Source organism: Chelon labrosus, assembly GCF_963514085.1.
Source record: "Chelon labrosus genome assembly, chromosome: 11".
Lineage (NCBI taxonomy): Eukaryota > Metazoa > Chordata > Actinopteri > Mugiliformes > Mugilidae > Chelon > Chelon labrosus.
In genome coordinates this window covers 16,589,472-16,615,906 of record NC_140344.1, presented here as the reverse complement: position 1 = coordinate 16,615,906, position 26,435 = coordinate 16,589,472, and the positions used below count along the sequence as shown (strand labels likewise).

The 26,435-nt window shown below is 43.5% G+C and overlaps 2 protein-coding genes across 2 annotated transcripts in view; both read right to left on the bottom strand.

Moving 5' to 3' along the window:
- The window catches only part of ptprq (protein tyrosine phosphatase receptor type Q), a 34,440-nt gene extending 13,479 nt beyond the window's left edge, over positions 1-20,961 (bottom strand). Inside the window, exons 1-32 of the mRNA XM_084555393.1 lie at positions 20,388-20,961; positions 17,189-17,319; positions 16,763-16,892; positions 16,527-16,680; positions 16,337-16,443; positions 15,740-15,837; positions 15,144-15,312; positions 14,796-15,056; positions 14,544-14,704; positions 12,874-12,985; positions 12,097-12,205; positions 11,108-11,222; positions 9,593-9,662; positions 9,281-9,480; positions 8,905-9,133; positions 8,668-8,796; positions 8,431-8,577; positions 8,062-8,222; positions 7,099-7,597; positions 6,803-6,964; positions 6,512-6,691; positions 5,776-5,883; positions 5,214-5,495; positions 4,825-5,106; positions 4,276-4,396; positions 4,038-4,192; positions 3,783-3,928; positions 2,981-3,152; positions 1,312-1,632; positions 948-1,223; positions 687-838; positions 286-427 (exon numbers count right to left, since the gene is read on the bottom strand). Of these exons, the coding sequence (XP_084411519.1) occupies positions 286-427; positions 687-838; positions 948-1,223; positions 1,312-1,632; positions 2,981-3,152; positions 3,783-3,928; positions 4,038-4,192; positions 4,276-4,396; positions 4,825-5,106; positions 5,214-5,495; positions 5,776-5,883; positions 6,512-6,691; positions 6,803-6,964; positions 7,099-7,597; positions 8,062-8,222; positions 8,431-8,577; positions 8,668-8,796; positions 8,905-9,133; positions 9,281-9,480; positions 9,593-9,662; positions 11,108-11,222; positions 12,097-12,205; positions 12,874-12,985; positions 14,544-14,704; positions 14,796-15,056; positions 15,144-15,312; positions 15,740-15,837; positions 16,337-16,443; positions 16,527-16,680; positions 16,763-16,892; positions 17,189-17,319; positions 20,388-20,892 (5,986 nt within the window). The 5' untranslated portion in view covers positions 20,893-20,961. The remainder of the gene's footprint in view (positions 1-285; positions 428-686; positions 839-947; positions 1,224-1,311; positions 1,633-2,980; positions 3,153-3,782; positions 3,929-4,037; positions 4,193-4,275; positions 4,397-4,824; positions 5,107-5,213; positions 5,496-5,775; positions 5,884-6,511; positions 6,692-6,802; positions 6,965-7,098; positions 7,598-8,061; positions 8,223-8,430; positions 8,578-8,667; positions 8,797-8,904; positions 9,134-9,280; positions 9,481-9,592; positions 9,663-11,107; positions 11,223-12,096; positions 12,206-12,873; positions 12,986-14,543; positions 14,705-14,795; positions 15,057-15,143; positions 15,313-15,739; positions 15,838-16,336; positions 16,444-16,526; positions 16,681-16,762; positions 16,893-17,188; positions 17,320-20,387) is intronic.
- Positions 20,962-21,807: 846 nt separating this feature from the next.
- Positions 21,808-26,115, bottom strand: LOC311496212 (uncharacterized protein; the record flags this gene model as incomplete). Its single annotated transcript, XM_084555975.1, has 8 exons — positions 21,808-22,139; positions 22,234-22,637; positions 23,203-23,209; positions 24,405-24,536; positions 24,788-24,932; positions 25,050-25,175; positions 25,374-25,395; positions 25,874-26,115. The coding sequence occupies 8 exons, from the start codon at positions 26,113-26,115 to the stop codon at positions 21,808-21,810; spliced, it is 1,410 nt and encodes a 469-aa protein (XP_084412101.1).
- Between the last annotated feature and the right edge of the window lie 320 nt (positions 26,116-26,435).

The window sequence follows — 26,435 nt, the reverse complement described above, 5'->3', positions numbered from 1 at the left end:
TTGTCACTGAGCCATGGATTTGCCACTGCCACCAAATCTTTTCTTTTCTTTTGAGTTCTTACTTTGTCACATTTAATATTTTTACATTGTTTTTATGCATGTATTTTGCAACGTCTTCTAACCAGCTTGCCCTGTAACACTCCTTGAGAGACAAAGTGTTTTGACTTTAATTGAAAAAAATATGAAGATGACAATATTATTTTCATATAATTTCAAACCCCAAACTGTGAGCAGAAACTTAAATCTGGGTTGGGGATATGTACGTGACGGCAGTGTGTACTTTACCTGACTCATTCGTTGTGAAGGTCACAGGGCTGCTGAACTGATTCCCATGGCCCACTCTGGTGTAACTGTACACACTGATCTCATAGGAGCTGTGGGGCCTGAAGCCTGATAGATACTCTGTGGTTGTTGAACCAGAGGAATTCTGCATTTGTTCCGACACACACACACACATAAAAAATACATAAGAGATTAAATCATGCAATCTTGATTACCGGAGTGGGTAATATCCGCACACATATGTGTATGTGTTTGAAAGTATAATGTTACTGCTGAGTGGCATCTGGAGTGTGAAATTAACTACCGCCCATGTGCACCCTGACTGAGTGGGTCTGTGGACTGTGTGTAGGTGTGTGTCCTATTGTTATTGTGGAGCAGTTGTCAGTGTGTGAAATTAACGGTACCCGATGTGTGACGGCGTGTGTGATGAGGTCCCGGATCCGGAATCCGTACTTTATCACGACTCCATTGGGCTCAAGAGGAGGCTCCCAGCTCAGCCACACAGAGACATCCGTGTGGTTGTATATGGTCAAGTTACGGGGAGGGGACATGGGGCCTGAAACACAAATTTAGAGATAGATAGATAGAGACCAGGATAAATTGACTGACAACATGGTACACCAAGATTTTTATAATTTTGCATTCAAGCCTGTTTTCAAACTTACCGCCTTCATCTGTGTGGAGCTGCAGCAGCAGGTAAGGCCCTGAGCCTTTACGCGTTGCAGCCATAATAGTGAGATTGTAAGCTGTGTATGGAAGTAGATTGGTGAGGATGAACGAAGTGTTGGGGGTATGTGTCGTGTTGGAGCCGCCCGGTCCAAACAGAGTGAGGGTATACTCTGTTATCTCTCCATTAGCCTCCAGAGGGCGTTGCCAAACCACAGCGATGGAGGACGAAGACAGGTTCCTGGTGGACACCAGCAATGGAGTAGAACTAGGAACTAAAGAGAAACACACACAAATGCATCAGTGTTGTGATAAAGACATGAGCCCTACTTTATAAGTAGATGTTAGTGTAGACAGACTCACTGTCATCGTCTGTTCTGAGGTACATTGTGCTGGTATGGTTATAGGCGGGGCCAGCACTAGTTGCTGGAGTAACAGTCAGCACATAAGGGAAATACTTCTTAAGTTTGGTGAACAGGAAGATATTGTCAGTTGTGGTATGCTTGGTGGTCTTGTTGACAGCTGGCGTCCCTTGGTTGGACACGTTTGGGGAGACGCCGGCTTCCTGTAAGGTGAGCAGGTAGTAGGGGCGACCATTTGGCTCCAGTGGCGGGTCCCAGCTCACAATGATGGCCGTGGAGCTGAAGATCTGCGCTGACAAGTTCTTGACTGAGTCACTTGGCACTAAAAAAAGAGACAAGTAGAATGGTGTTACTATTATTAACCACCATGAGAGACAAGTCTGATTAATACTGTGAGCCATCAACGGAGGGCATCAATCAACCATACACACTCTGACACAGGGAAAATGAACAGTTCACCAGTCATCATCATCATGTTCATCAGTCAAGGTTAAAGTTATTGTCAACAATGTTGTAATTAACACAATACAGTATAATGCAGAACAATACAGCATTAAATAGCTTTAATAACATAGAAACACAGCAAAGTCAAACAGTGCAGTTAACAGAGACAAACACAATACCTTATAGAATCAACAATCCTTTCACAGAAGAGAAATTTGCACGAGAAAATCACAGATTTAAAGTGAGAAAGTTGAGGAGAGATACTCATCCTGTTCACTGCGTCCGCTCTTCTCGAAACAACACAGTACACAGAGCAGGAAAACAAACGGTATGAGGAGGAGGAAAGCGGAGAGAAAACTTGAGAGATCCATGAGATGAATGAGTGGATGTGAGAGGCCGTGTGTGTATGAGGGTCTGAGCCCAGGGGAGTGAGCCCCTGCTGGGCTTGGCTGTGCGGGACAGACAAGGTGCCCTGGAGATCCGGTGCTTGGCTGAGAGCGGAGCGGCTAGAGCACAGGTAGAGATACGCATGATCAGTATGAGCAGTAATCATTCAGAGACAGAGAATATATAATAAGCAAAATGTTAACAAAACAAAAAAATTATAAACTACATATGCAAAAATATGAACTGTATGCGACAGAGTCTGCGGTGGCTGTCTGCACCATTTTTCACAAAATCACATAAAAACAAAGAGATTAGTTTCATTTAACGCCTCGTACTTGTTACATACACTGAGCATAACAAAAAAAGCATCAAAATGTCAAAATGTTATGTGAACACATGCAAATTTGAATTTAGTATTTGGTAACAACATCATCGCAGCATGAACTTTCTCCGAGCTTGACAAGCTTTGCATTTCTCTGTGTCATCAAATTGTAAGTGGTTCTGCACTCTAGGTCTCTTTTTCTCAGTTTTTTTTTTTAATCCCTCACAATTTTTTCATGATGCACAAACTGGCTGTCTTCAACGCACAGGCAGCCAGTTTGTCAGACTGACAGTTATCTCCTTTCATTAACAGAGTGAGAGCTACATTTTCCATCGCAGAGTTTTTATGCGATTTTTTTTTTAAGTTGAAGAGTTTTGAAAAAAGTGTGCAGACCTGCCCTCCATTAAGACTCTGAGCCACTGCATGCAATTATTATCTAGCATCATGTGTGGTATCGTATGTGTCTGTGGGTTATCTTTATCTCATTAACATATGTTAGTGTGTGTTTCTGACTGACCGTCTTCTGGTAGGAGCAGGCTTAACGGTTCGGACTGGACCCCTCCGTCACCCTGTACGGTGCTGGAAGTCATCCAAAAGGTGTAGTTAAAGCCCCCATTCAGCCGAGTCAGAGTGTAGAAGAGGGGCGAATCGGGAGAGGCGGGGGCATTTAAGGCTGAAACAGGAACCCTCTATGGAGACAAAAAAAGAACAAAAAGGTGTGCTCTTGCAGGTGGGTGACAAATGAAAGAAAAATCCAACATTACGTGCCAAAGTAAGCTATTAGTCCAACACGAGTCACAGGAAGCATTTGTCACTTATTTATATTTGTAATACTTTTTTGTATTACTTGTTTGGCCACTTGTGGGCAACAGAACAAGATCCACTGCCGCAGAACGGCCTTAAAAAGCCAGTATGATAAAGGTGTTCGCAATTGGCCACAGCAGCTCATTTGTATTAGTTCCTTATTTACACATTGAAAGCTGTATTAATACGTATTTATGTGGAACTGTGTTTGTGCCTGCCCAAGTTCAACATACACTCTCATTTTAGCACTTTTTTGGTCTCCACCAACTCCTGGGTGAGAGATGTGGTTTGGCTGAGCAAATGCTGGTAGAACGAATAAACAATTACCGAAAAGGTGCTCAAATGATTGTTGGAGTGAATCGGACCTTCAGAATTTGATAACAAATTGCACAAACGTATCTTTATACATAGTTTTTTGAGCAATTTGTGATATTAAAATATTGAGTAAAGCTACTTTAATGTGTTGAGTACCTGTATACATATACATATATATATATATATATATAGTGACTCACCTGTTCAGTAACAGTGTTGTTGAAGGTGTAGTAAATAGTGTAGTGTACAATAATCCCATTGGGTTCAGTGGGTGGGCGCCACATCAAGGTGACAGAGGAGGCGTTCACATTTACAAGAGTCACATTCTGAGGTGGATCAAATGGCTCTAAAGGCCAAGACGGAGAAACAGGACGCAGACAAAAAAAAGTGAGAAGAAAATCATACGTATGGTCAGTAAAACATCATATTATGTGACGAGGAAAATTATCCCGAACCTGCATCAGTTGTAGTAAAGCTGATGTAGATCAGCACTCCTCCATCTCCGAGTCTGGTCCAGCTGGAGACAGAGGCGTTGTAGCGACTCTCTGAGTCCACATTAATAACCACCGATGTCTCTGTCACATTCTGCCACAGCTCAGTAGTTTCATTCCTGAAAAAGAGAGAAATCGTTCACGCTGCGTACGTGCCTCCTTACTGTCAAACAGGCCGAATGAAGTGGAGTCTGAAACTCACCAAACTCTGACAATGTAGTAGAGTATGTCTGAATTGGCTTCAAGCGGTGGTTGCCATGACAACTCCACCTCATAGTCTGACAACTTCCTGGCAAGGAGCGACTGAGGAGGCATGTCTGGAGCTGAGATGCAGGAGACAGACTTTCCAGTAACACAGTGCAAACATGCGTAACGCCCATCAGTGCCGAACTGATAAGTGAAATAATTTCTAAAATATTTAGCATAAGAACTGAGGAAACACCCAGGAAGATGCCAGCGAGGAGCAGACTATTACCCTGCAAAGAAAAACTGGTTAGTTGTGATGACTTGTTTGTGCAACTCATTGCTGATGGAAGACACGAGCGTCACGTGGGCTCTGAGACCTGTGATGTGACATCATTAGCATAGGCTGAAACAGAGAGATGTAACTGAGGAGGAAGAGACTAAAGGAAAGACAGATTTAATCAGATGCCCTTTGAACATGTCAGCCAGTCGTGACGTAAACCGTGCCTGAAACTGAAAACACACCCTCCCCCTTTCTCTCTCTCTCTTTCTGCCCCGTCTTTCTCACCATCCTCAAGTGTGGTGATGTTGAGTGGCTCGCTGCTATAGTTTCCCGGCCCGACTCTTGTGTGTGCCTGAACCATGACGCGGTAGTTTGCGTATTTCCTCAGATGCGTGATGTGGATGTAGTTGGTCGGCGAGGTGAGGTTTAAGTAGTGAGTGGAGTTCCAAAGCTCCAGGCTGTAGTGAATAATAACCCCGTTGGGCAGCAGAGGAGGCTGCCAGGTCACGTTCACCTCACTGGGACTGACCGACTCAAAGGAGAGCCCATAGGGAGGACTACCTGGGACTGGAGAAGAAATAAACAACAGAAAAAGTGGTTGATGCACTTATTATCGATCCTAAAGCCTTTTTATGTGTGTGCATTTTAGAAGATGGGTGCATCCTTCAACACACCATCTTCTCCAGACAGCAGGTACAGAGTGTCTGATGTTTGGTTGCCGTTGCCGAAACGTGTGTAAGCCCTCACGGACACGTTGTAATAAGAGAACGGTTTCAGATTGATCAGAGTGACTCTGTTTGAGGATGTGTTCATCAAGGCCGAGTAGGATTCGTTCTCATAGAAGACCTCATAGTGCTGGATCACCCCATTAGCTCTCTCTGGTGCGGACCAGGCCAAAGTAGCAGTAGAGGGGGTGGTGTCTACCACAGTGAGGTTCTCAGGGGGGGAGTCCGGCTCTGAGAGGGAGACAGACAGGAACATTTCCAGAGGCTTTAACATAATTTATGATAGGTCGTTAAACTAAATAAATTACCTTCTGCGCATTAAATCATCAAGCACCTAGTCTAACAAAGACAAACATACAGCACATATGAATATGATAAATTAATTTAATATGGTCCCCACTGTTGTTGGCTTTCATCTTTTTTTAGTTCTAAAACTAAAAACAAAACAAAAAAACACAATAGCTTTAACCTTTGCATTTGTACATGCACATATTCAGTTGTGAGCACATACCGTCCTCTAAGGTGAAAACAAAAATGTCATCTTCCTCAGAAAGAGCGCTCTCTCCCACGGCTGTGGATGCGGTTACACGCAGCTTGTAAGCAGTGTACTTGTCCAAATCTACACGTTACAAGACAGAAAGACAGTCATCAACAGACCTTAATTGCAGCGACTATTATATTAGCTGCCAAAAAAAACAAGGCTTAAGAAAATGTCAGTTGTGCTGTTTATTAACATCGATCAGGCATAACATTATGACCACCTTCCTAATATTGTGTAGGTCTACCTTGTGCCTCCAAAACAGTTGTGACTCATCTGAGAATGGACATGGTCTTTCTGAGGGTGTCCTATGGTGTCTGGAAACAGAATGGGGCCTCTGTGGATCACCCCACAGATACCTGATCAGTTTGGGATCTAGTGAATTTGGAGGCTGGGTCAACATCTTGTGCTGTTCTTCATGTTTGTTTGTTTTTTAGTTGTTCTTAAACCGATTTTTTTTGTGTGTGTCTCCCTGTGTCAGGCTGCATCCTGCTGGGGATGGCTGCTGCCATCAAGGAGTGTCATTGATATGGGGTGGGGGTGCATGGTCTGGTCTAGGTGGGTGGTACATCCACATGAATGCCAGGTCCAAAAGTTTCCCAGCAGAACATTGTATTGTCACAAGATGGTCAATGTTATTTACTTCTCCTGTCAGTGGTCATAATGTTGTGACCGATCGTTGTCTATTTATGTAGTATGAACATCTTACCTGTTATTAATATGCTGGTAGCGTTAGTGACCCACTTCGGGGCCTGATTACTGTTCAGGTTGAGACCATAGACGGTGTAATGTGTGATCCGTCCGTTGGGATTAAGAGGTGGGACCCAGCTCACTAGTATGGAGGTAGAGCTGATGTTTTGATAGGATACCTCGAGCACCGAGCTAGGGACTTAAACACACACAAGATAAAACATTATTACAATGAAAATCTAACCAATTTAGCACCTTTCCTCTTGATGTCTATGGTTGTAAATTTCAAAAGTAGAACATGACCACACACCCTGCTCCCTGGTCTTCTCTGTGATATTTGCAGCAGGGCCCTCTCCCACAGTGGTGGAAGCAGTGACCCTGAACGTGTACTCAGTAAAGGGATTCAGATCTGACACCAAGTAAGACAAGTCCTCTGACAAAACATCCATCACCTCCTCTCTCACTGTTACACCTGCAGCAGACATATGCACACGTAAGATTTAGAAGTCCGTGAACAGTCAAGATTTTTTTTTTTTAGAACAATCATTGAGAAAGCAAAGCAAGCACAGTTAAGAGAAGCAGTGTGTCCTGTTAGTGCTTCCCCACCTGTAACACCCGACACTGTTGCACTACGTGTTGAAAGGTGCCCTGTAATTGAAGCATCACGTGTAGACCAGCGAAGCTGGCCTGGGGTCAGGTCCAAGGGGGAAGAGTCTGAGGTCATATCTCCAGCATGTGATTGATTTGTCAGCCAGGGCGGAAGCGTAACAGGCGGCTCAGAGGTTAGAGAAAACACAGGAGTCCCAAAGAGTGAAGAGTCAGAAGAGTCAAAGCTTGTGCTGTTTGAGTGCGTATTGCTAGAGCTCGGGTTGTCAGTGGCCATGGGGTCAATGGTCTGTTGAGAATCTGTGTTAGTGATGTGATGAGCGCTTCTAGGAACAGAGCGTGTGAAGCTGGAAGCAGTCGCACCAGTGGGCACGGTGCGATCGGAAACAGTAGCTGTGAAAGTAGGCGGAGATGTGATCAGTCTGAGCTCAGCAGCTCTCTTACGTCGTCCCGGACTGTCAGGAGGAGGTGTTGTATTCTCATATGAATCAGTTGAATTCTGAAGGAAAAAAAAAAAACAACAACATTTTTTGAAGGTTTCAGATGCAGATGTTTCTATAATAACCACGATGTTACAAATCCTAATGGGACAAATTTGTCACTTGGCAGGGGAGCATGAACTGGAAGTGGATAAGGCAGTCTAATCCAATACATAACGCCATCCACAAAGCCAATGTTGTTGAAACATTTCTTAAACTTAGAGGCTGTTTTTTAAAACTGTTAAGTCTGATGAGATTGAACAGTTGTTAATGGAGGACTTTTAAACGTTATAATCAGCATTCAGACCCACTGATTTTCAGTTTGTCCAATTGGCATACAATATGCAAAGACTGAATGACCAATCTTACCCAACATTTTCTCAGGTTTTAACTCTAATTTTCAACAGCACTGATCTTGTGATTCTGCTTTTCCCCCCATACTGACATTATAAAGCTATGGAGAAATTAACATTTGGTTTACAACCTCTGCAATGAGGGTGATGTCCTGCAGCAGAATGTCATTAACCAGGACCTGCAGTCTGTACTGGGTTATGGGACCGTTGGGCTGGGCAGGAGTTTTCCAACTCACACGAACCGAAACCGAATCCTCAGCTACCGCCATCAGATTCTGCACGGCGCTGGGTGCTACTCACAAATGCACACGTACAAACAGAGCCAGACACATTATACACAGACACACACACACAAGATGACAAAACACACATCTGACCATAAAGACATCCACTAAATTGTCTTGTCTTATCCTGACATTTTTCTCATAATGTCAAATAAAGAAAAAAAAACATCTACAAACTATTTTGCTATATTTGCTGTTAAGCTTGAATGTCCTCACCTTCAGCTGGTGTAATTACTTCCTCCTCCGCTGCTGGACCCAGCTCTCCTGCTGCTCTTGCTTGGACGCCCACTGTATATCTTGTGTAAGGTGCCAAACCAGTAAAAGCAAATCGCATGTCTGCTGTGCTGTTGTCATATAAAAAACCTGGACAAAAAATACAGACTTGTGTAATATTGTGTGTATTATATGTGCATATGTGTTTGTGTATTAAACATAGAGTCAATAATTATTAACCTGTTGGTCCATAAAGGTAGAGCACGTAGGTGAACTTTCCCGTGATGATGTTGGGAGTGTTCCAGGACACCAAGAATGATCTAGATGTCATATTCAGTACAACAAAGTTTTGTGGTGGGTCTTCTGGAGCTGCAGTTCGAAGTCAGAACAAGGTTTTTATATGTAATAGAAAACAGATTCTGTATGTTGTAAATGCTGATAACCGTTTACAGCCTTCTTCACTTCTTTTTTTCTCACCTGATTCTGGCATGCGGACCATAGTGGAGGCTATCTGTCCCTCTCCATCAGAGGTGAAGGCGGACACCTCGAAAAGATAGGCAGTGTAAGGTCGTAGCTGATCCACTCCTACTGATATGGGCACGCTCCAAGAGGATGCAGGGGGCACGGCAGAGAGGGTGATGGGCGGAGACGATGCTGTTATATCCAAAGGGCTGAGTGTCGCACGAGAGAGGATGTCAGCAGCATCCTAGACAGAAAATAACAAAGGACACACAGAAAGAGAAAGGTATTTAAGAAAAATACAGCCTCTGGGCCGTGGTGGTATATAAGCCTGACACAAACAATACATTTCACAATAACAGTTCAGTTCAGAAGACAGGGGGTGATGGAGTACATTGCAGTGAGGCAACGCTCCAGTCATGATTTCCTCCGCATTGACCTCCAGCATGCGGACAGTCTGCCCCGTGCGGGCATGTTTCGCCTTGACAGCAAACTTCGTGATGAGGCCGTTGATGCGGTGTGGCAGGAACCAAGTAACCATGACAAAGGTGTGGTTCTGAGCATATGCTGTCAGATTGGTCACCAGGCCAGGGGCTGCAGGGAATGCACACACATGCAAGTTCACAAAAAACATATACACAGACCAGGGTTATTCTGGATGTTTGATTCTGATGGCAGCGGTGTGTGCATATGCATGGGTACCCACGGGACTCTGCTGTCTTTATATATAACGATTTGCTGAATGCTCCCGTGATAGTTGGGGACATAGCTGCTACCTAGAGAGAGACACAGAAACGAGAGAGACATCGTTGGTAGGCATTACTTATCATGATTAATTCATGTTCCTGTCGATACAGCAGTTCCCATTTCCCAGTCAGGGAATCTCAGGCAGTGATCACAGATGAAACAAGGTGCTGTAGTAGAAGGGATTCAGTAATCCCAGTGACACAACAATGATGTAACATTGTACTCCAGTAAGTAAATAGTATGTGAACACATCCCACCATAATCATGTGAGTCAAACTGAAGTGAATTAAACATAAATTAGAAGAGAAATATGAAGTAAAAATGAATCAGGCAACTTGGGAATTCCCCATAATGCATGTCACTTCCAAAGCTCTTAAAAAAATAGAGATATCCTCAGATTTCATTACCCTCTTTTTTATACTACGAGACATTAATAGCTTCTGTCTGGGATCCAATGTCCTCAGACTTTCTTCTTGTTCTCTTTCACATCAAACACCCATCCACCACACCTCTCCCCCTTCTCCAATCTGGCCCCAATGTACCGCTGCCATTGTTCTTTTATCAGACTGATCACTTACACCTCACCTTGGTTCGTGTTTTTGTTCTCACTGCAATGAATGAAACTGTACAAGTGTGATATTTTCCACCTGTCCTCTAAAAGTGAACAATTACAAAAAACTGGTTGTTGATGATACTTGTCTGTCCTATTTAGCTTTGAAGATTAAAAAGAAGACGAAAAAAAAATTGTCGCCTTTGCAGGGATTTTTTAGTAGCTTCAAACACAAACATAATTGTTGTGTATCTTATGCAAGTTTTTTTTTTTTGCTAGAATATAATACAACCCATTTTAGACTACCAGATATACAGGGAAATTGCTCATAAGCTCAGATGTTGCAGCTGTGTGCATGTTTCAGAGGCCCGACACACGGTAATACGATACATGCACACACCGATAAGCACCGGCACAGACAAATACAGTATGTGCAGGTATAACCATTATGTGTGTCGGTCTCTCCAAGTCCATTTGTATGAAGGTCATTGTGGGTTAATGAATTCTGAAAACTAATAAGCATGATCACATTCAAGCTCAGTGACAACAGACAGTGGAAAGAGCCCTGACTGATCCATAGATCTGTTTACCTGATTAATAATGCAATCGGGATCAATTACCAGTATTCAGCCAGATCAAGAGAATAGCCTGGTCCTAGAGGATCTGTGTCACACAGCCGCATCCACGCGACAACACAGGAAATAACACGCAATTTCCAGGAATATAGTTATAGGATACAAATATTATTAGTGCTTGGGAGAGTAGCAAACAAACACTGTGTTTAGACACCCACAACTAACAGTAGAATTATTTGTGTTTTATGTGTGGACTTTTCATTTTTTTTTTTTTACACTTTTTTGTCATCTCAACTAAACACGATACTATAACCTTTACAGTAATAGGAAATAAAGTTTTACTGAATACCTGAATGTGGTATGTAGATCCCGATGTAAAGTCAGTGAGCAGAGTCTCTGGTACGTCCAGGTACTTGGTCACCTGTGTGAAACTGGGATCAGGGTACGGACACACCTCCTTGTACCTGCGGGAATAAATCAGCATATAAGCTCACCATGTTCCGACTCACATTATAAAACCACCAACAGTATGGAGCTGAATGAAGGAGAAATATGTAAGAAAATAGTCTGTGACATAAGGCGCAAATTTGATTGTACATTACTCTGTTTCCATTTTACATTACTTCATACGGCTTGACAATATTTTAAGGAAACATATAGTACTTTTTTTCTCCACTGCATTTAACTGACAGCTTCTAGCTCGCTGCGTATTTTGTTTATTATCTTATTCAATCTGATCTATTCATTTTAGAGTAGAAGTGAGTCTTCAACAGAAGATTTTCTTGTGACAAGGGAGAAAATAGTGTGTAGGAAACTATTTCAAATAGTTATCAGTATGAATTAACTTCAAAATTTCCTAATTTTGAGGTAGTACATCCATTTTGTTCCTTTAATGTCGATCATTAGACTGAAATTAAAAATGTGTCCATTACACTGACTTCACTATTGCTATAATCGAGTATTCCTACAGTGCGGCTAAAGGATCTGCTAAAATGTCCACATTATAGTGTCTATGATTCAACATCTGTGTACATACAGGATGCACAGAAACTTCACACCACAGTTATATTTCCCTACAACATGCGTTTATCATATTTAGAGTCATTCACGGGCATGTATATATTCCTGTTACTTTAATTTTCTTCCATTATTTATTGACTTATTTTTATTTCTTTTTTTCACAATTTGCTGTCCTCATTATCTCACGATGAATTAGTATCTGGTTGCAGCTGCAATTTTGGCACAAACTTTTGTGGAATCTCAAATTTGATGCCTGCAGCTTGCACCGAAATAAATCCCCATTCGCAGTTTTCCACAAGGAAAACAAAGTTAAGTTACCTGATGATGTATCCGTCGATATTGTTGGCATCTTGTGGCATTGCCCAGGAGAGCAGGATACCGTTAGAGCCGACGGCTTCTCCCTCCAGGCCGAAAGGGGTAGCCGGAACTGGGGAGGAAGAGGGGAAGTGTATGAAGGAGAGGACACCAACAACAAGTACATCTTATGTTACCCAATTAGCTGATATGTTGTCCAGCTGCGCTAACAGTTGTGTGTTAACGATCAGCGCTCCAGCCAAGTGGCTCTCAGTGGGCTCGAGCGTTTCTCTGCTGTCCTTATTTAATCACAGCTTTTTAGCCTGCTGTGCAAATAAGTGTAATTTAATACAAATCTTTTGATTAATAAGCGCTTTATCAGGACTCAAAAGGAACATAGTATCAGTGTCAATTTAACAATAGTGTTGTTATCTGGGGTAGACTGGTCCTCTGAGTGTGTGCATGTGTGTTGGGCCTACGGGAATGTGTTTTAGGCTGAACCCTGATGAATAAGGCTCCACACAGCAGTGGCATTTCACTGACATTCACTGCAGACCCATTCATCCTGTGGTTCAAAAGCCTGGGCTTAAGTTACCTACGAGGAATTAAACAGTGAAGGAAGTATATACACACACACACGGAAACACACACACCCCTACTGTACTAATGTCTTTTTTCTGTGTGTGTGTGTGTGTGTGTGTGTATTGTACACTAAAGCCAGACAGACAAGGAACTTGGTTTAACAATCAAAAACTAAATACACACGGACAACAACGGTGTGTGTTTGTGTGCACGTCTCACCGCTCTCAGCAGTATTGATCATGCGGCTGACTCCAGGGCTGATGTTGGAAGAGGAGGCTGCTGCGACTGTTACACTGTATTGTGTCCCTGGACTGACATTCACCACGTCGGCCTGTGGAAACAGCAACATCTGGTCAGACCCAACATGCGTACACACAAGAATAGCGAGCTCCTGATACTGACTTCAGTTTAATTTTCCTTTTTTTTTTTTTTTTTTGGTCAGGCAAAAGCTGTTTTGCTGTGCTGTAACTATTTCAGCTTCTCTGCTCACTTCCATACATCCTCAATCATAATAAATCGTAACCTGGGTTGGTGGAACATGTGCTGTGTGAAGCTGATTATTTAGTTTATTGTTAAAACTACAATGGCATTAGAAACCTCAGCTCTGCAAACACATTAATTTTTGTTTAGGGCTGCAACTAATGATTTCCCAATCAATTAATCTGCACATTGTAAAATAATGTGCAGATTACAATCATTATCTCCCAAAGGCCTGAGTGATGCTGCCCAACTGCTTATCTGTCCGTGCAAGTTCATTATTCCAATGAATAATCTCCTTAATTAAAAGGAGTAATAAATACAAACCTGTTCGTCTAAATTACTTCTGCAACGGCCCTAAAGGCACTTCTGTTATTTATCCTGCAGCAAATGTAAGGATTACCACAACTCTACTGTGTATTAACGTGAAGGCTGGTGTATTAAGAGTAAAGCTTGCAGTGGTGCTTGTCTTCATGCCTATGAGACAGATGAGCAGTCTCCTGCGCTGCTGCCTTTTTTCTTTTGCTTGAGTTTGTGATGCATCAGTTGTTGGGTAGCAACACGCTGATACACTCAGACCTTGAGCTACCTTCCAGGAACACGACCGAACTGTTATTACATCGAACCAGTTAGTGTATTAACATTTGTGCGCAGCAATGCTAGATATCCAGTGTTGAATTCTTACCTGTGAGCGCACCTGTCCCAGGCAGAGTGTGAGCAGGAGGTATGCAGAGAGGAAGGCCATGCTGGGTAGCAGAGTTGGCTTTAGTTTAGTCACAGCTGGTTAGAGGCCTCGCCAGTAAAGCTGCATCCAGTATTAGTGCACGAACATTAGCAGTGGTCTACGGGGTAATCCACTCGGCTGAACAATAGTCTAGAAGCTGGTTAGTGGCATGAATAAAGTTTACAGGGTTAGTCGTCCAGGCTTTGGATAGTACCAGATCGAGGTATTTCCAAAATTCTAGTGATAAGCAACGAAGGGCAGTTGGGTCCTTTCATTAGCACAGGGCTAACGGTCTCCCTCTGGTCTCTCTCCCTCTCTTGGGAGAGCAGCTTAAGCAAATGAATGATTCAGGGTTGAGCTCATGAGGCAAACTTAATAAATAATGAGATCTATTACTCAACTCTGTGCTCTGTGTGCTCTGTGTGTGTGTGTGTGTGTGTGTGTGTGTGGCGTGTGGTGTGTAAAGTTACATTTTGTGGGGTAACTGACACCTGGCAGCCGGGAAGAGTCAGTATGGGGCGGGACTTGGTTGAATGGGAGGAGAGATAATCTATGTGTGTACATTGAATTTTCAGTATAACATGTCTACAGGTCAAGGTTTGTCCCTTTCACTGACACTGGTATCGTTTTGTCTTGCTTATCTGAAGACAAAGAGACTTTCTAAATTCTCTGAGTGTGTGTGATGTACCTGAATGTATCCATCACGCGCGGGGTGAATTGTGACCTTTCCCTGCTTTGGTCGTAGGTTTACTTTGTAATAATCCACACACCCCGCGGCCTGCTCCCAGCGCAGCGTGAACGCACGTGCAGATACGTTCATCAGCCGTACTCCTTGCACACGGGTTGGCACTCATGAGGAACAGGAAAGGGAAAACGGGAGTCAAGAGAGGCAAAGAGAGGCACGATCTGATAAGGTGACAATACCAGAGCGTTGACCTACCTGTGGTTACAGTCAGAAAGGCAGCGTTTCCTGCTGTTCCTCCTCTCACTCTCTCGGCGCTCACATTGTAGCTGCAACCATCCAGCAGCCCGGTGACCACAGCGACCTGCTGCTCCTTGGGTATGGTGAGGGTTTTTGTGAAAGAACTGTTGGTCACAGTGACTCTGTAAAAGTCAAACTCTCCACGTGCACGCTCCCAGCTCACGGAGACAGAAGAAGACTTCACATGACCTAAACGAAGGGCGCACAATCCTGCTGGGCCTGGAAGAGAGTTTGGGGAATTTTACAAGCCAAAATTAAATTATTTCTTTTTCTTTCTGTTTCTGTGTGTGTCTGTGCATCTCTTACGTGTGCTAAACTCTCTATGGACAGCCTCACTGGTGTCTGAGCCCAGCACACTCTGAATGCTCACTCCGTAGTCCGACCCAGGAATCAAATCCCTGATCTCATAACTTGTGCCTTGGACAAGCACCTCAATCCAGGAGTTCCTGTCCATGGACATCAGGCCATGGAGAAGCTGAGAAAAACAGCAGAAAGTCCTCAGACTTTGCTTGAACTTTATTAGATTTCTTTCCAATCCTTTATACTGTGTGTATTAAATGTCTCTCATTCAGTTCAGGTGAAAAAAATAAAATAACCTTATGGGGTCATTTGTTATGAATGCCTATAATATGCTTCGTCACTCTTCCTGGCTGTGGCTCTACAGAGGTCATACATCTTTTAAAGGGTTGGTAACCAAATCCTTGCTGTGCCAGCAGCAGTTGCTAAGTAACCAAAGGGTGAGTGCGAAACCTGATACAAACGACACCCCTTTCTCATATTTTGAGTTATGTGTTCACAAGAATAATGGCAAGGACACTACAAACATCTGTCAGGAATTTCTGATGACAGTCGCTCGTCTCGATTTCCGTGGAACGGGACAGACGCAGCAGTGCTCGTCTTACCTTGTACTCCTTCACCCGTCCTGGTGGTGGTCTCCAGGTGACAAACACGGACGTCACTACCTGCCGCGAAAGAGACACTTCCTGTGGCACCTCTGGGACTGGAGACAAGAAGCATGTGACACCACATATTGACACCCAGTCATTGTCACCAGTTTTTCAGTGCTCTACTGGATTCAATATCGACCAGCAGGGAGAGATACTGGAAATGATGGACCACAAGAGATCCAAGCTGGTAGAGAAAGTGTTCACATCCTTTATGCCCATAATGCAGAAGAATGGCCCCTCTGAGAATGACCAGTATATTATTATATATCATATTATTACTGATGCCTTCATGTGTTTGCTTTTCCTGGGTTCCTCTATCCGGACAACAGAGGACCACCATCGGTCTCTATATCTTCCTTCATCCCATCCACTCGACCCCTCTCATTCCATCCCCTTGATCCTCGACCCCTCTCATCCCTCTCATCCCTTCCAAACTCATCCCTTCCTCTCTCATCCCATTCCCCCCATCCCATCTCCTTGACCCCTCTCATGCCATTCCCTACCCTTGCCTCCCTCTAACCTACTGAGGTGTGGTCTTGTTAGAGATCTTACTAGTATGGAGGATCATTTCAGCAGGTTTACTTCTTCTTTCCCCATTGGTGGTAACCACTGCAACTGTGTATCGGCTCCCAGGAGCGAGGCCTTCAAAGCTGTGTGATCTGGTGAAGTTTTAGCAGACAGTGTTTTCAAGTTCATTTGAACTGTTTAAATCTGTATAGAGGCTGACGAGAATGAGACTGACCTGGTCTCCTGATGAGAAATTACCAGCTCTTGAATGGATGTGCTGTTTTTGATTGACAGGATGAGTGTGCTCACCCGTCCCCTGACCGCACTCCAACGAATGCATATGGATGAAGTGGTTTTACTGACGAGAGAGACCTCCACTGGGCTGGGAGCTGCCACATCAAAAAAACAGCACACGTAGTTATTAGGAAGACAGAGAAGAGCTAGTGTGTGTCTGTGTGTATGTGTGTATACCTGCAGTGATATTGATAGTGACAGGCGAACTGTCAGTGAAGGACTCCTTCTCTGTCCGTACTGCAAAGTGGTAGAGTAGGCCTGGAGTCAGACTAGAAAACACTGCACTCAAATTCAACGTCTTCTGGACCTGGAGCACATAACAAATAGCAAGGAAGTCAATCTTATTATAAGTTAAAGCATTTATGAAAAGGTTAAAGAGATCACGCTCATGCATGCATTATTGTTTGCTACATAAAAATCATGCTAGCTATAGGCTGCCGTGATTAGTTTCTTGCTCAAGGCAATTTATTTAGTAATTTCAGTGAGTGTGAATGCTTGCCTTTTAATTAATTGATCGAGACCTTGAAAATTCCTCTTACTTCAGCAGACCTGTTTCTTAAAGCGAAAACATTCTGTATTTCGAGGAGGTTTTTTCTTGTTTACCTTGAATGAGTGGTCACAGTTGAGGCAGGTGACCTCGTAACCGTGAGCCTGTCCTTGTGCTGGATCCCAGAGCAGCTCTATGGAGGACTCCGTCACCACCCCCTCCCTCAGTCTACGAGGAGGAGCCAGACCTGAAATCACAAACCGTATGACTGTAATTATTCATCGAACGTACATACTGCAAATAGTAATTACCTTTGGTAGGGGAAATAAAGAAGGCGCATGATGTAATGGATGGCAAATTAATCACGAAAAGAGTTGAAGCAAAAAAGTGCAAATATGACATTCAATTAAAGTTTTAATGAATTATAGTAAATACATCTGTTTTATAAATAAATGTAATGGTATTAATTCTGTAAACCCCAGCTATTTGGGTAGTCTGTCTATATGGCTGAAGTTTGCCATCTTTCTTACAGATCACCTAAATTATCAGAATTGTTTTGCTAAATGCTGACTTATCACCAGGACTCCTCAAATGGACAGCAGTGAAGCAGTAGATTAGTGACAGCATTAGTTGCAATGCAATTGATAAATGAAACGAAGACACTGTGTGGTTCAGCAGCTGCACAGAGGAGAACAGGAGGGACCTGCAGAGAGTGGTGAGGGCGTAAGAGCGGACCCTCGGCTCACCACTACCCCTCCTCCCTGAGAGACATCTACACAGCCGGCTCCAAAAGAAAGCACTTCCAGGGACCAAACCCACCCTGGATATAGACTGTTCACCACCCTGCCTTCTGGGAAGAGATACCGAGTTATCAAATCCAGAACTAACAGACTAAAAAGCAGCTTCTACCTTCAAGCCGTCAAATCCCACACACCATTATCCTCTCCTTCATAGACTCCTGTCTCCTGTGCAATAACCCCTATACTTATACCCCAGTCCACCTACACTCAATAGGCACATTTGCACTAACATGGATACCATTTTAAAATGCTGCTCTTTTTTCCCTCACTGTACCAATTGCATTCATTTCTGTGCTACTGTGTGCTTTTATTGTATATACTGTATTTTATTGTGTTTTTATTGCTCCTGGACAAAAAAGCTGCCAAACTGTATTTCGTTGTTTTTCACAGGACAATGACACTAAAACTTCTTATTCTTATATGAAAACTACTTTTGACAGAAGTCAAATGCGTATTACAGTACGGCAGTGAAATCATTTGGAGAGAATAAAGTTGTCTTCTAAAGATTATACGGTAAAGTGCAAAACACAAGGAGCATAAAGAAAATAAACTTTGTGGATCATTTTAGATGCCAAGAAGAAGCCAAACAGCGTTACATTACACTCGGTGCAACATGAGAGATTTCTGACTGCCTCAGATGTTCTTCTACTACTGCTACTATTAAAGTCTGAGCTTTAATTTGCATAGGTGTACATCAGTACAGAAGGAACTGTACTAGACATACCTGGAGACTATGCTTTTCATCTTCCTTAGCTGATGAGCTCATAGGCTTTTACTTCTACCACCTTCAGATCTTCCTTTTTCTGTTTTTCTTTCATTCTTCAGCAAATGAAAACCAGCTCAGATGTGTTGGGATCAGTATGGGTATGTGTGTGTATGTAGGTATGTACACATTTTATATGTGGAGTGTTTATATGTATAGGTATAAACGTAGGTAAATGTTAAAATATGTATTTTGTTAATGGACCTTCTTATATTGTAATATTATAGAGTCGTAATCATGTTAGTAACCATGTTGTGAAAAATTGAATAAAGTTGTTTAAAAAGTAATAGACTCGACCAGTTGAGGGTATTCCACCTCTTCCCCCCTTTTTAGTTGCAGTGACTGTACTCTTTGTGAACGGTATTTCACAGTTTGTTTCTGAGACTTGCCAAAGGTTGGTCCTCTTCTGCTGAATCCTCCTGAGGTTCTGCTCAGGATGTCACCTCTTGATTTTTAAAAGGATTCCTGGGAGCATTCTTGACTTGTGTAGTCATAAAGGGCGTTTTCTCCAACAAGCTAATGATTTCCAGCTCATCAAAAGAACTCCTTCATCTATCAGGCCTTTTAACTCCTGCATGCACCTGGGCTTTTAGTATGAATCCAACTTTGATATATCTCTGGTGATTTTCTTTTACTTGCATGGTCATGACTTTATTCATCATATTGACAGACTACTTCACTTTTCAGCTCCCACTTTTGTACATATACTGAACTTTGCTCTGTTTACATTGATATGGTCTGTAAGGATTCTCTGGTATAAGAACTTTCCCCCGGGACAAACAAAGCTCTATCTTATTTTATTTCTTATCTTAATGTTCACGCAACTGCCCTAGAAACATTCAGAAGCCATCTGTAGAAATAGTCTGAACCACTGCAAAATGTGCACCGTGTTAAAAGGGATATACCTCACACACTTTGTTGTGCTTTTAATGCTGTATCCATTAGTTTATATCAATTTGCTCAGGCACAGAGCCCGAAGAGCAAAACAAACGTGCACCTGTCCAAATACTAACCATCTGGGCTGTGTTATTATTTATGCAAAAGAAAAAAATGCTGGATTCACAAGTGATACGGGCAGGTGGTAGGTTGTGAATCATCCCAATATGAAGTGTACCCTAATGTTTGTGCTGACTCCTCCAGCGTATAGGCAATTCAGATATGTTTGTCGTCATTGACACTATGCATTAGTACACCGATCAGGCATAACATTATGACCCCTTGCTAATATTGTGTAGGTCTCCCTTGTGCCTCCAAAACAGTTGTAACTCATCAGAGAATGAACATGGGCCTTCTGAGGGTGTCCTGTGGTGTCTGACAACAGGATGTTGTTACTGGGGGGCCTTTGGGTCCTATGGGTTGAGGGGAGGGGCCTCTGCGGATCAGGCTTGTTCCAGTGCATCCCACAGATACTTGATCAGTTTGGGATCTAGTGAATTTGGAGGCCAGATCAACAACTTGTGCTGTTTTTCATGTTTTTTAGTTGTTCCTAAACAGTTTTTGTGTGTGTCTGTGTCAGGCTGCATCCTGCTGCAGATGGCTGCTGCCATCAAGGAGTGTCATTTCTATATGGTAGGGGTGCCTGGTCCGGTCTAGGTGGGTGGTACACGTCTAAGTAACATCCACACGAATGATAGATGCAAAAGTTTCCCAGCAGAACATTGTATTGTCATAAGATAGTCCGTGTCATTCATTTCTCCTGTCTGTGGTTTTAATGTTGTGGCTGATCGGTGTATGTCAGCAGCGATAACTCACCTGTTCTGAAGGGGCGGGTGTAGTGCGGTGGTCCGGTCTGCTCTCGGCTGGTGCTGTACACGCTGAGCTGGTACTGTGATCCTGGATTGAGTTTGCCAAAGGTTACGACATGAACGTCAGCAGGGAGGGAGTGCAGCTCACACGGATACTCGCACAATCCCTCACACACAGTGTCACAAACTCCAGGACACGCACACACTTTCACCCCATCAATCAGACCCAACCGCGGGTGTTGGATGTACAGCTGTGTATAATTTGTGCCCACTGAAAGAGGGACCGCTACTTGCACTGGAAATGGAGCTACACACACAGACAGATAGAAAGAGACAAGGTAAATATAAAATAATGCATGCACAGTAAAAGTTCTGAATGGGCTAGTAATTTTCTTTTTCGTACCTGTGGTGTGTACGACACTGGACCTCTCGCTCCTGTAATTTCCTCTCAAAGTGACAACTCCCACTTGATACGTTTGACCAGGAGTAGATGTGTCCAAGTGAACACACATGGAGTCATTTACCCTGAGTGCCTCAAAGCTGGACCGGTTTATCCAGAGTGAAGAAACAACGGCATCATCACTAAGCAGTCGGGATGTGATATAATAACCGTCTGGAGGATCACTGGGAAGACTGGTCCAGCAGACTGTCAGGTTCCCCCTTGTGCTCAACACCTCCAGACCACTAGGAGCCTTCACCGCTAAGAGGCACAAACAAGAATAATTATTTAACTGATGAAATTCATCTAGCAAGTCATAAATGTGTCACGCTGTTTAGTTTTTTTTTCATCATGAATTCATCTTTCTGTGTTATTTTTAAAGTGTCACTTCCCTCATGAGTCAGTGTAGTGTTTGCTTGGCATATTGTCTTTGTTTTCCCTCCTTTATTATTGTGTGCTCTGCTCTCATTCGTTCCAACTGTGCCTCGTTCAATCAGCGTCAGTTTGTCTGTGAAGTCCTCCCTCGTGTTCCTTGCGTCATCCTCGCACGTACTTTATTTCGTTATTGAGTCTTTGTGTTGTTCTTTGTTTCTAGCCGTGGTCAGCTCCCTGTGTTTTCGTTTCTTTTTTGTCTTCTGACATTTATTTTTTTTGCCTATTCACTCTGTTCTGTGACTAGTGTTTGGTTCATCAGCTTTTTAATAAAGCTCGCTTTTATTCAATTTTAACACCTGCGTCCCCTTGTGCTGCATTTGATTCCTCATTGGAACTGAGGAATACTAATAAGTAGATTTGATCACATCAGGAAACTGATGGCAATGACTTGGCACTGATTGATGTCTCGCTGAAACTGTCCCACTTGGATGTGAATGTGTTTAACTGCTCATCTCTTTAAAATACTACAAGGTGGCTTGGAACATTTCCTGCTATGGGCACAGAGCACAGCACATAGACAATGATTTAAACTACTCCTTTAAAACTTTATGAATTAAATCTGGAAACGCTCACCAGTCTGTACAATCAGGGGCCCGGATCCACAGCTCTCTATGCCATGCTGGGCAACTGTGTAAACGACAATCCTATATTTCCTGTAAGACTTCAGCCCTCCAATGACAGCAGTGTACGACTGCAATCCACCAGCCTCTGATGCCCTGGAGATGTTGGGCACTCCAAATAACCTCTCTTGCCTAGAGGACATGTCCTCATATCGCACAACAAATGTCCATCCTGCCACATACAGTGCATCTGGCAGCACCCAGCGGACACTAATCTGACTGGCCGTAATGGGGCCGACAGTGACATTTTGAGGAGGGAGTGGTCCTGTGTGAAAGACAAGAGTGTAAACATTTATTTTAGCTTCTGTTAGTGCAAGCTGTTGTATCGCATGTGTGTGACAAGTTGTCGGCAGACTCACTTGTGTACGCGGTTTGTGTTTGTCCCACGCTCCAGGTGGAGCCAGCAGGGTGAGAGGCTTGAAGGGTGAAAGAGTAGACGCTGCCTGGGGACAAACCTGCCACAGTTACTCCTCTAGAGGAGAGGGAGATAGGCACCCTGACAACTCTTTTTACCCCCTTTTTGTCCTCTGGCTTTCTGTGTCCTTGACTTAACTCTCTGTTATCCTTCTCTTGATACTGGAGGAATATCTCAAAGGATGAAAGATTAAAGGAGTTGAAAGGTGAGAGGTCACTCCAGCGTAGCTCCACCTGTCGCTCTGTCACCTGAACCAGGTCAAACGAGGCTGATGACGACGGGGCTGTGAATAAAGAAGAAGCACAGTTATATCTGAGCAGCTTGAAAAGGAAATATTGGACATAAGTGCTCGCAAATTATACGGTGGTGGTTGAATTCTGACTGTTTTGCATTAGCTATTTACTTTGAGACTTGCAATCTGTGTAAAATGGTGTAACACACTAACAAATATATAAATGTGCAACAAGTGATATTTTGATAATAACTTTCATTCATTCATTCATCTTCTGTAACCGCTTATTGCTGTGAAGGGTCACGGGAGTCTGCTGGAGCCTATCCCAGCTGTCATTGGGGCACACCCTGGACAGGTCGCCAGTCCATCGCAGGGCCAACACAGAGAGACAGACAACCACTCACACTCACACGCACACCTACAGCCAATTTAGAATCACCAGTTAACCTAACGAGCATGTCTTTGGACGGTGGGAGGAAGCCAGAGTACCCGGAGAGAACCCACACAGACACAGGGAGAACATGCAAACTCCACACAGAAGGGACCGGTCGGCCCATGGATTCGAACCAGGGACCTTCTTGCTGTGAGGCATCAGTGCTAAACACCTCGCCACTGAGCCGCCCCTGATGATAACTTCGCCATGGTTAAATCAGGTACTATGTGCATTGACAAGTTATTTACTCTGGAACTGGCAGATGAAAGGTAAAGGGATGTCACAAAAGAATGGCGTGAGGAAGTATCCTGGTCCTGTGGCGTTCCTCTGAAAGGCAAAACAGTCTGTCTGAGCGGCTGGCAGCAGGGTGGTCACAGTGTTCGTTTGGTCGTATGAGGAACCATCAGACCAAAGAAGGTGGCCCTCCTCCTGTTGGGCGACAAAGGGGGATACTATGACTGCATGACAGACATTAGCTCACTGTCATAAAGTATCGAAAACAAACCTCCTCTTTGAGGAGTAACTGCTGCCGAGAGGCTCTTTCAGTCTAATAAGTACTTCCAGTGACCTCCTGACCTTTCTATTAAATCCTAAAAAAAGTGTTATTTATCATTTTATTTGTATGGCATATTTTCACTATAAACTTGAAACTCTCATGGCTATTTTCTCCAAACATATTATAATCAGAGCTCTTTGCTTTGTTTATTTTTCCTCACGCTAAGTGTTTAAAGTGGTCTCAAGGGCTTGTATGACATCAAGTGTGATAGATCGCTGTGCAAGAAATTTTAATTATACTGCACGAAGGGTTCAAACTTAAGTTCGTGAAGTACACTTTCCACCACTACTTACTTGACACCAAAGTTTTGCACTTGTGGTTTGAATATTTAATCATAAGTTTGTTTTGACGCATCCTTCTTTAAATTACTTAGTGCTCAGTTGTTCATGACAATTCTCAGAGGCAACACTTTGTTTGAAAAGCAACATATGAACATGCACAAATAGACCTCAACCTTAGTGATGATGTAAGAAGGAGAAATGAATGAAAGTCAAATACAAGTTATTATTTAGTATGGCTTTTCCTTACAGGCTGAAACGGATTCAAATATGTTTCTGCAATGAGGATACCTGCTGGTCATTAAGTCCGGTCCATAGCAGCAGCAGGTTGTTATGGGTCAAGAGGTAAGAAGTAATAAAAAGCAAATCTTCCGGGCTCTTCAGGTCAGCCAGGTGACTTCCAGCTGCCAGATTTGTGCAGCTTTGCTGCGCATCACTCCAGGTCAACCCTGTTTTTCTCACTGTGTAGCAGCTTTTTCCATTGGCCAACCAGCCAGGTGGACACTGAGCTGGGGAGAGACATATTATCATCACACTGCAGATTCCTACCTGCAATCAGTTTGATAATCAAGCTGTGGTCATGTGATTCCAGTAAAGCGGGCAGGTGTACAAATACCTGTGTCCATATAAATGCCGAGTCTCTGCTTCAAGTTCATATTAAGCTGTTTCAGGAATGCAGCCACCACAATCTCAGCCTTAAAGTGCGTGCCGGGCGGGAGACCTTTCACCACGTACTGGGACTTTATCTCTGAGGAATTTATGTTGAAGATGTGTGTGACAGAATGTGTGTGTGTGTTGTATAAACTCAAGGTGGATAGGATCTGCTGCCCATGTAGTTCCCAGGTCAGGAGGGCAGTAGTGGTCGTGGCGTGTAAATGAATGAAGGACTGGGACACCGGTGCTGGGTAGACGGAACGAGGGGTGAGATGCTGACATTATTAACCGCGCTACACAAGAACTGTGATGTCTATATTCTGTTTGCAGTTTGCAGACACTCACTGAAGTGAAAGGTCTTCGCCTCGAGCGTGGTGTCATTCCTGCTGGCTCTCAGTGTGATGTTATACCCCATTTGGTCCTCAGCCATTCGCAGTGATATCTTGCAGTCAGGAGAGCACTCTGAGTGATCAATGAGCTCCACATAGACCTGCAAAGATATTGTGACCACCAAAAGTCAGACTAGTGTATTTGTTTCTCTAATGAAACTAAAACTCAAAATACAAATTCAAATACATATTAAACGGTGCTTTCGGTATTTTCTTACCAAATGGTTGCTGACAGATTGGAAAGTGGCTGTGTAGCTGTCTGCATCTTGACTGGATGGGAAAGGCTGAAACACAATGTCAACCTCAACAGGGTTTGAATTCCGTTCACAGGTCAGCAAGACCACCTAAGACAGGAAAATGAAAGTAAAAGTTTGGTTAATATAATTTTTAGTACCTAAATTGTGCATTAAATAGTATTATAAATAATGTGCATAAAAGATTCACGTTGTCCAGGCCCATTTCTTACCTGACAAAAACTTGCAAGTATCCACAGACGCTCTGTTTGACCCATTGGAAATGCTAATCCATCTCATCCAGCACACCTTCCAGTAGTCACTGATCCACCTGGATACACACAGTCACTTCCACGGCGACCAAAGGAAAAAAATCGATCCTAACCGTGCTTTCTGCCATCCGTAGCTTTATATGAAAATCCAAGGCAGCTATGCGAAAACATCAGTTGTGGAAAGTCCCAAACTATTTGGGTCGCTGACGCACGGCTGAACGTCAACGAGTAAAGGGTTTGTAACTTTTTAAATCTCAAGTTCAAGACTTTTAAAGTGTTTGAAAGTGAATGACAACTACTGAGATGTCCTACAAACTGGGTGGTCTCTGCTGGATTTCATTTCATTTTTACGCGGAGTTTGGAATTTGAATTCAGCGCGCACGCAAAATCGACGTCTCCCCCCGAGAATAAAGTCTTGTGTGTAGGAGGAGGCAGTGTGTACGAGAGGAGAGAGAGAGAGAGAGAGAGGTAGAGAGAGGTTGTGCGGGTATACAACTCATTTTGTTCTGCCTCTTTGTTAGGATAAGAGCAGTTCACCATGACAACCACGTTCCCATGATCACTCCAGCGCTGGGCTCCTGAGGAGAGGAGAGGGTGGGGGAGCTGGAGATGTGGGGCATACTGATGGGAGGCAGAGAGGGATAAGAGATGTGGTGAAGCTTTAAGGGCAATTGAGATGTGTCCAGTGGGCAGGGCAGCAAGTGTGGCGCCTCTGTGTGAGCAATGGTCACCCACTCATCCACACCAGACAGGCCAGAGATTTTGTTTCCATTTACCATCTAAAATAAGCTGCAAATTGTTCATGGCATTTCAGCGGTGAGAATGGCTTGGCACAGAGGTGGGGTGTGGTGGGAGCACTGGCCCACGTGGAATGACAGGAATGTGAAAGGGAGAAATGATTGACAGACAAAGAGCTGACTCCAGCAAGGGGGTTGTGTTGTGAAGGGGCAACTCCCACTCGACAATAAGCTCTCAGATGTGGAACACAAACACATGTCAGCACCACGGATGCTGAATCAGGACGAGTGTGTGGGTGTAATAAGGCTCTGAGAAAGAGAAAGTGCAAGGATGTATGAGGAAGGACACGCTGTGGGTAATG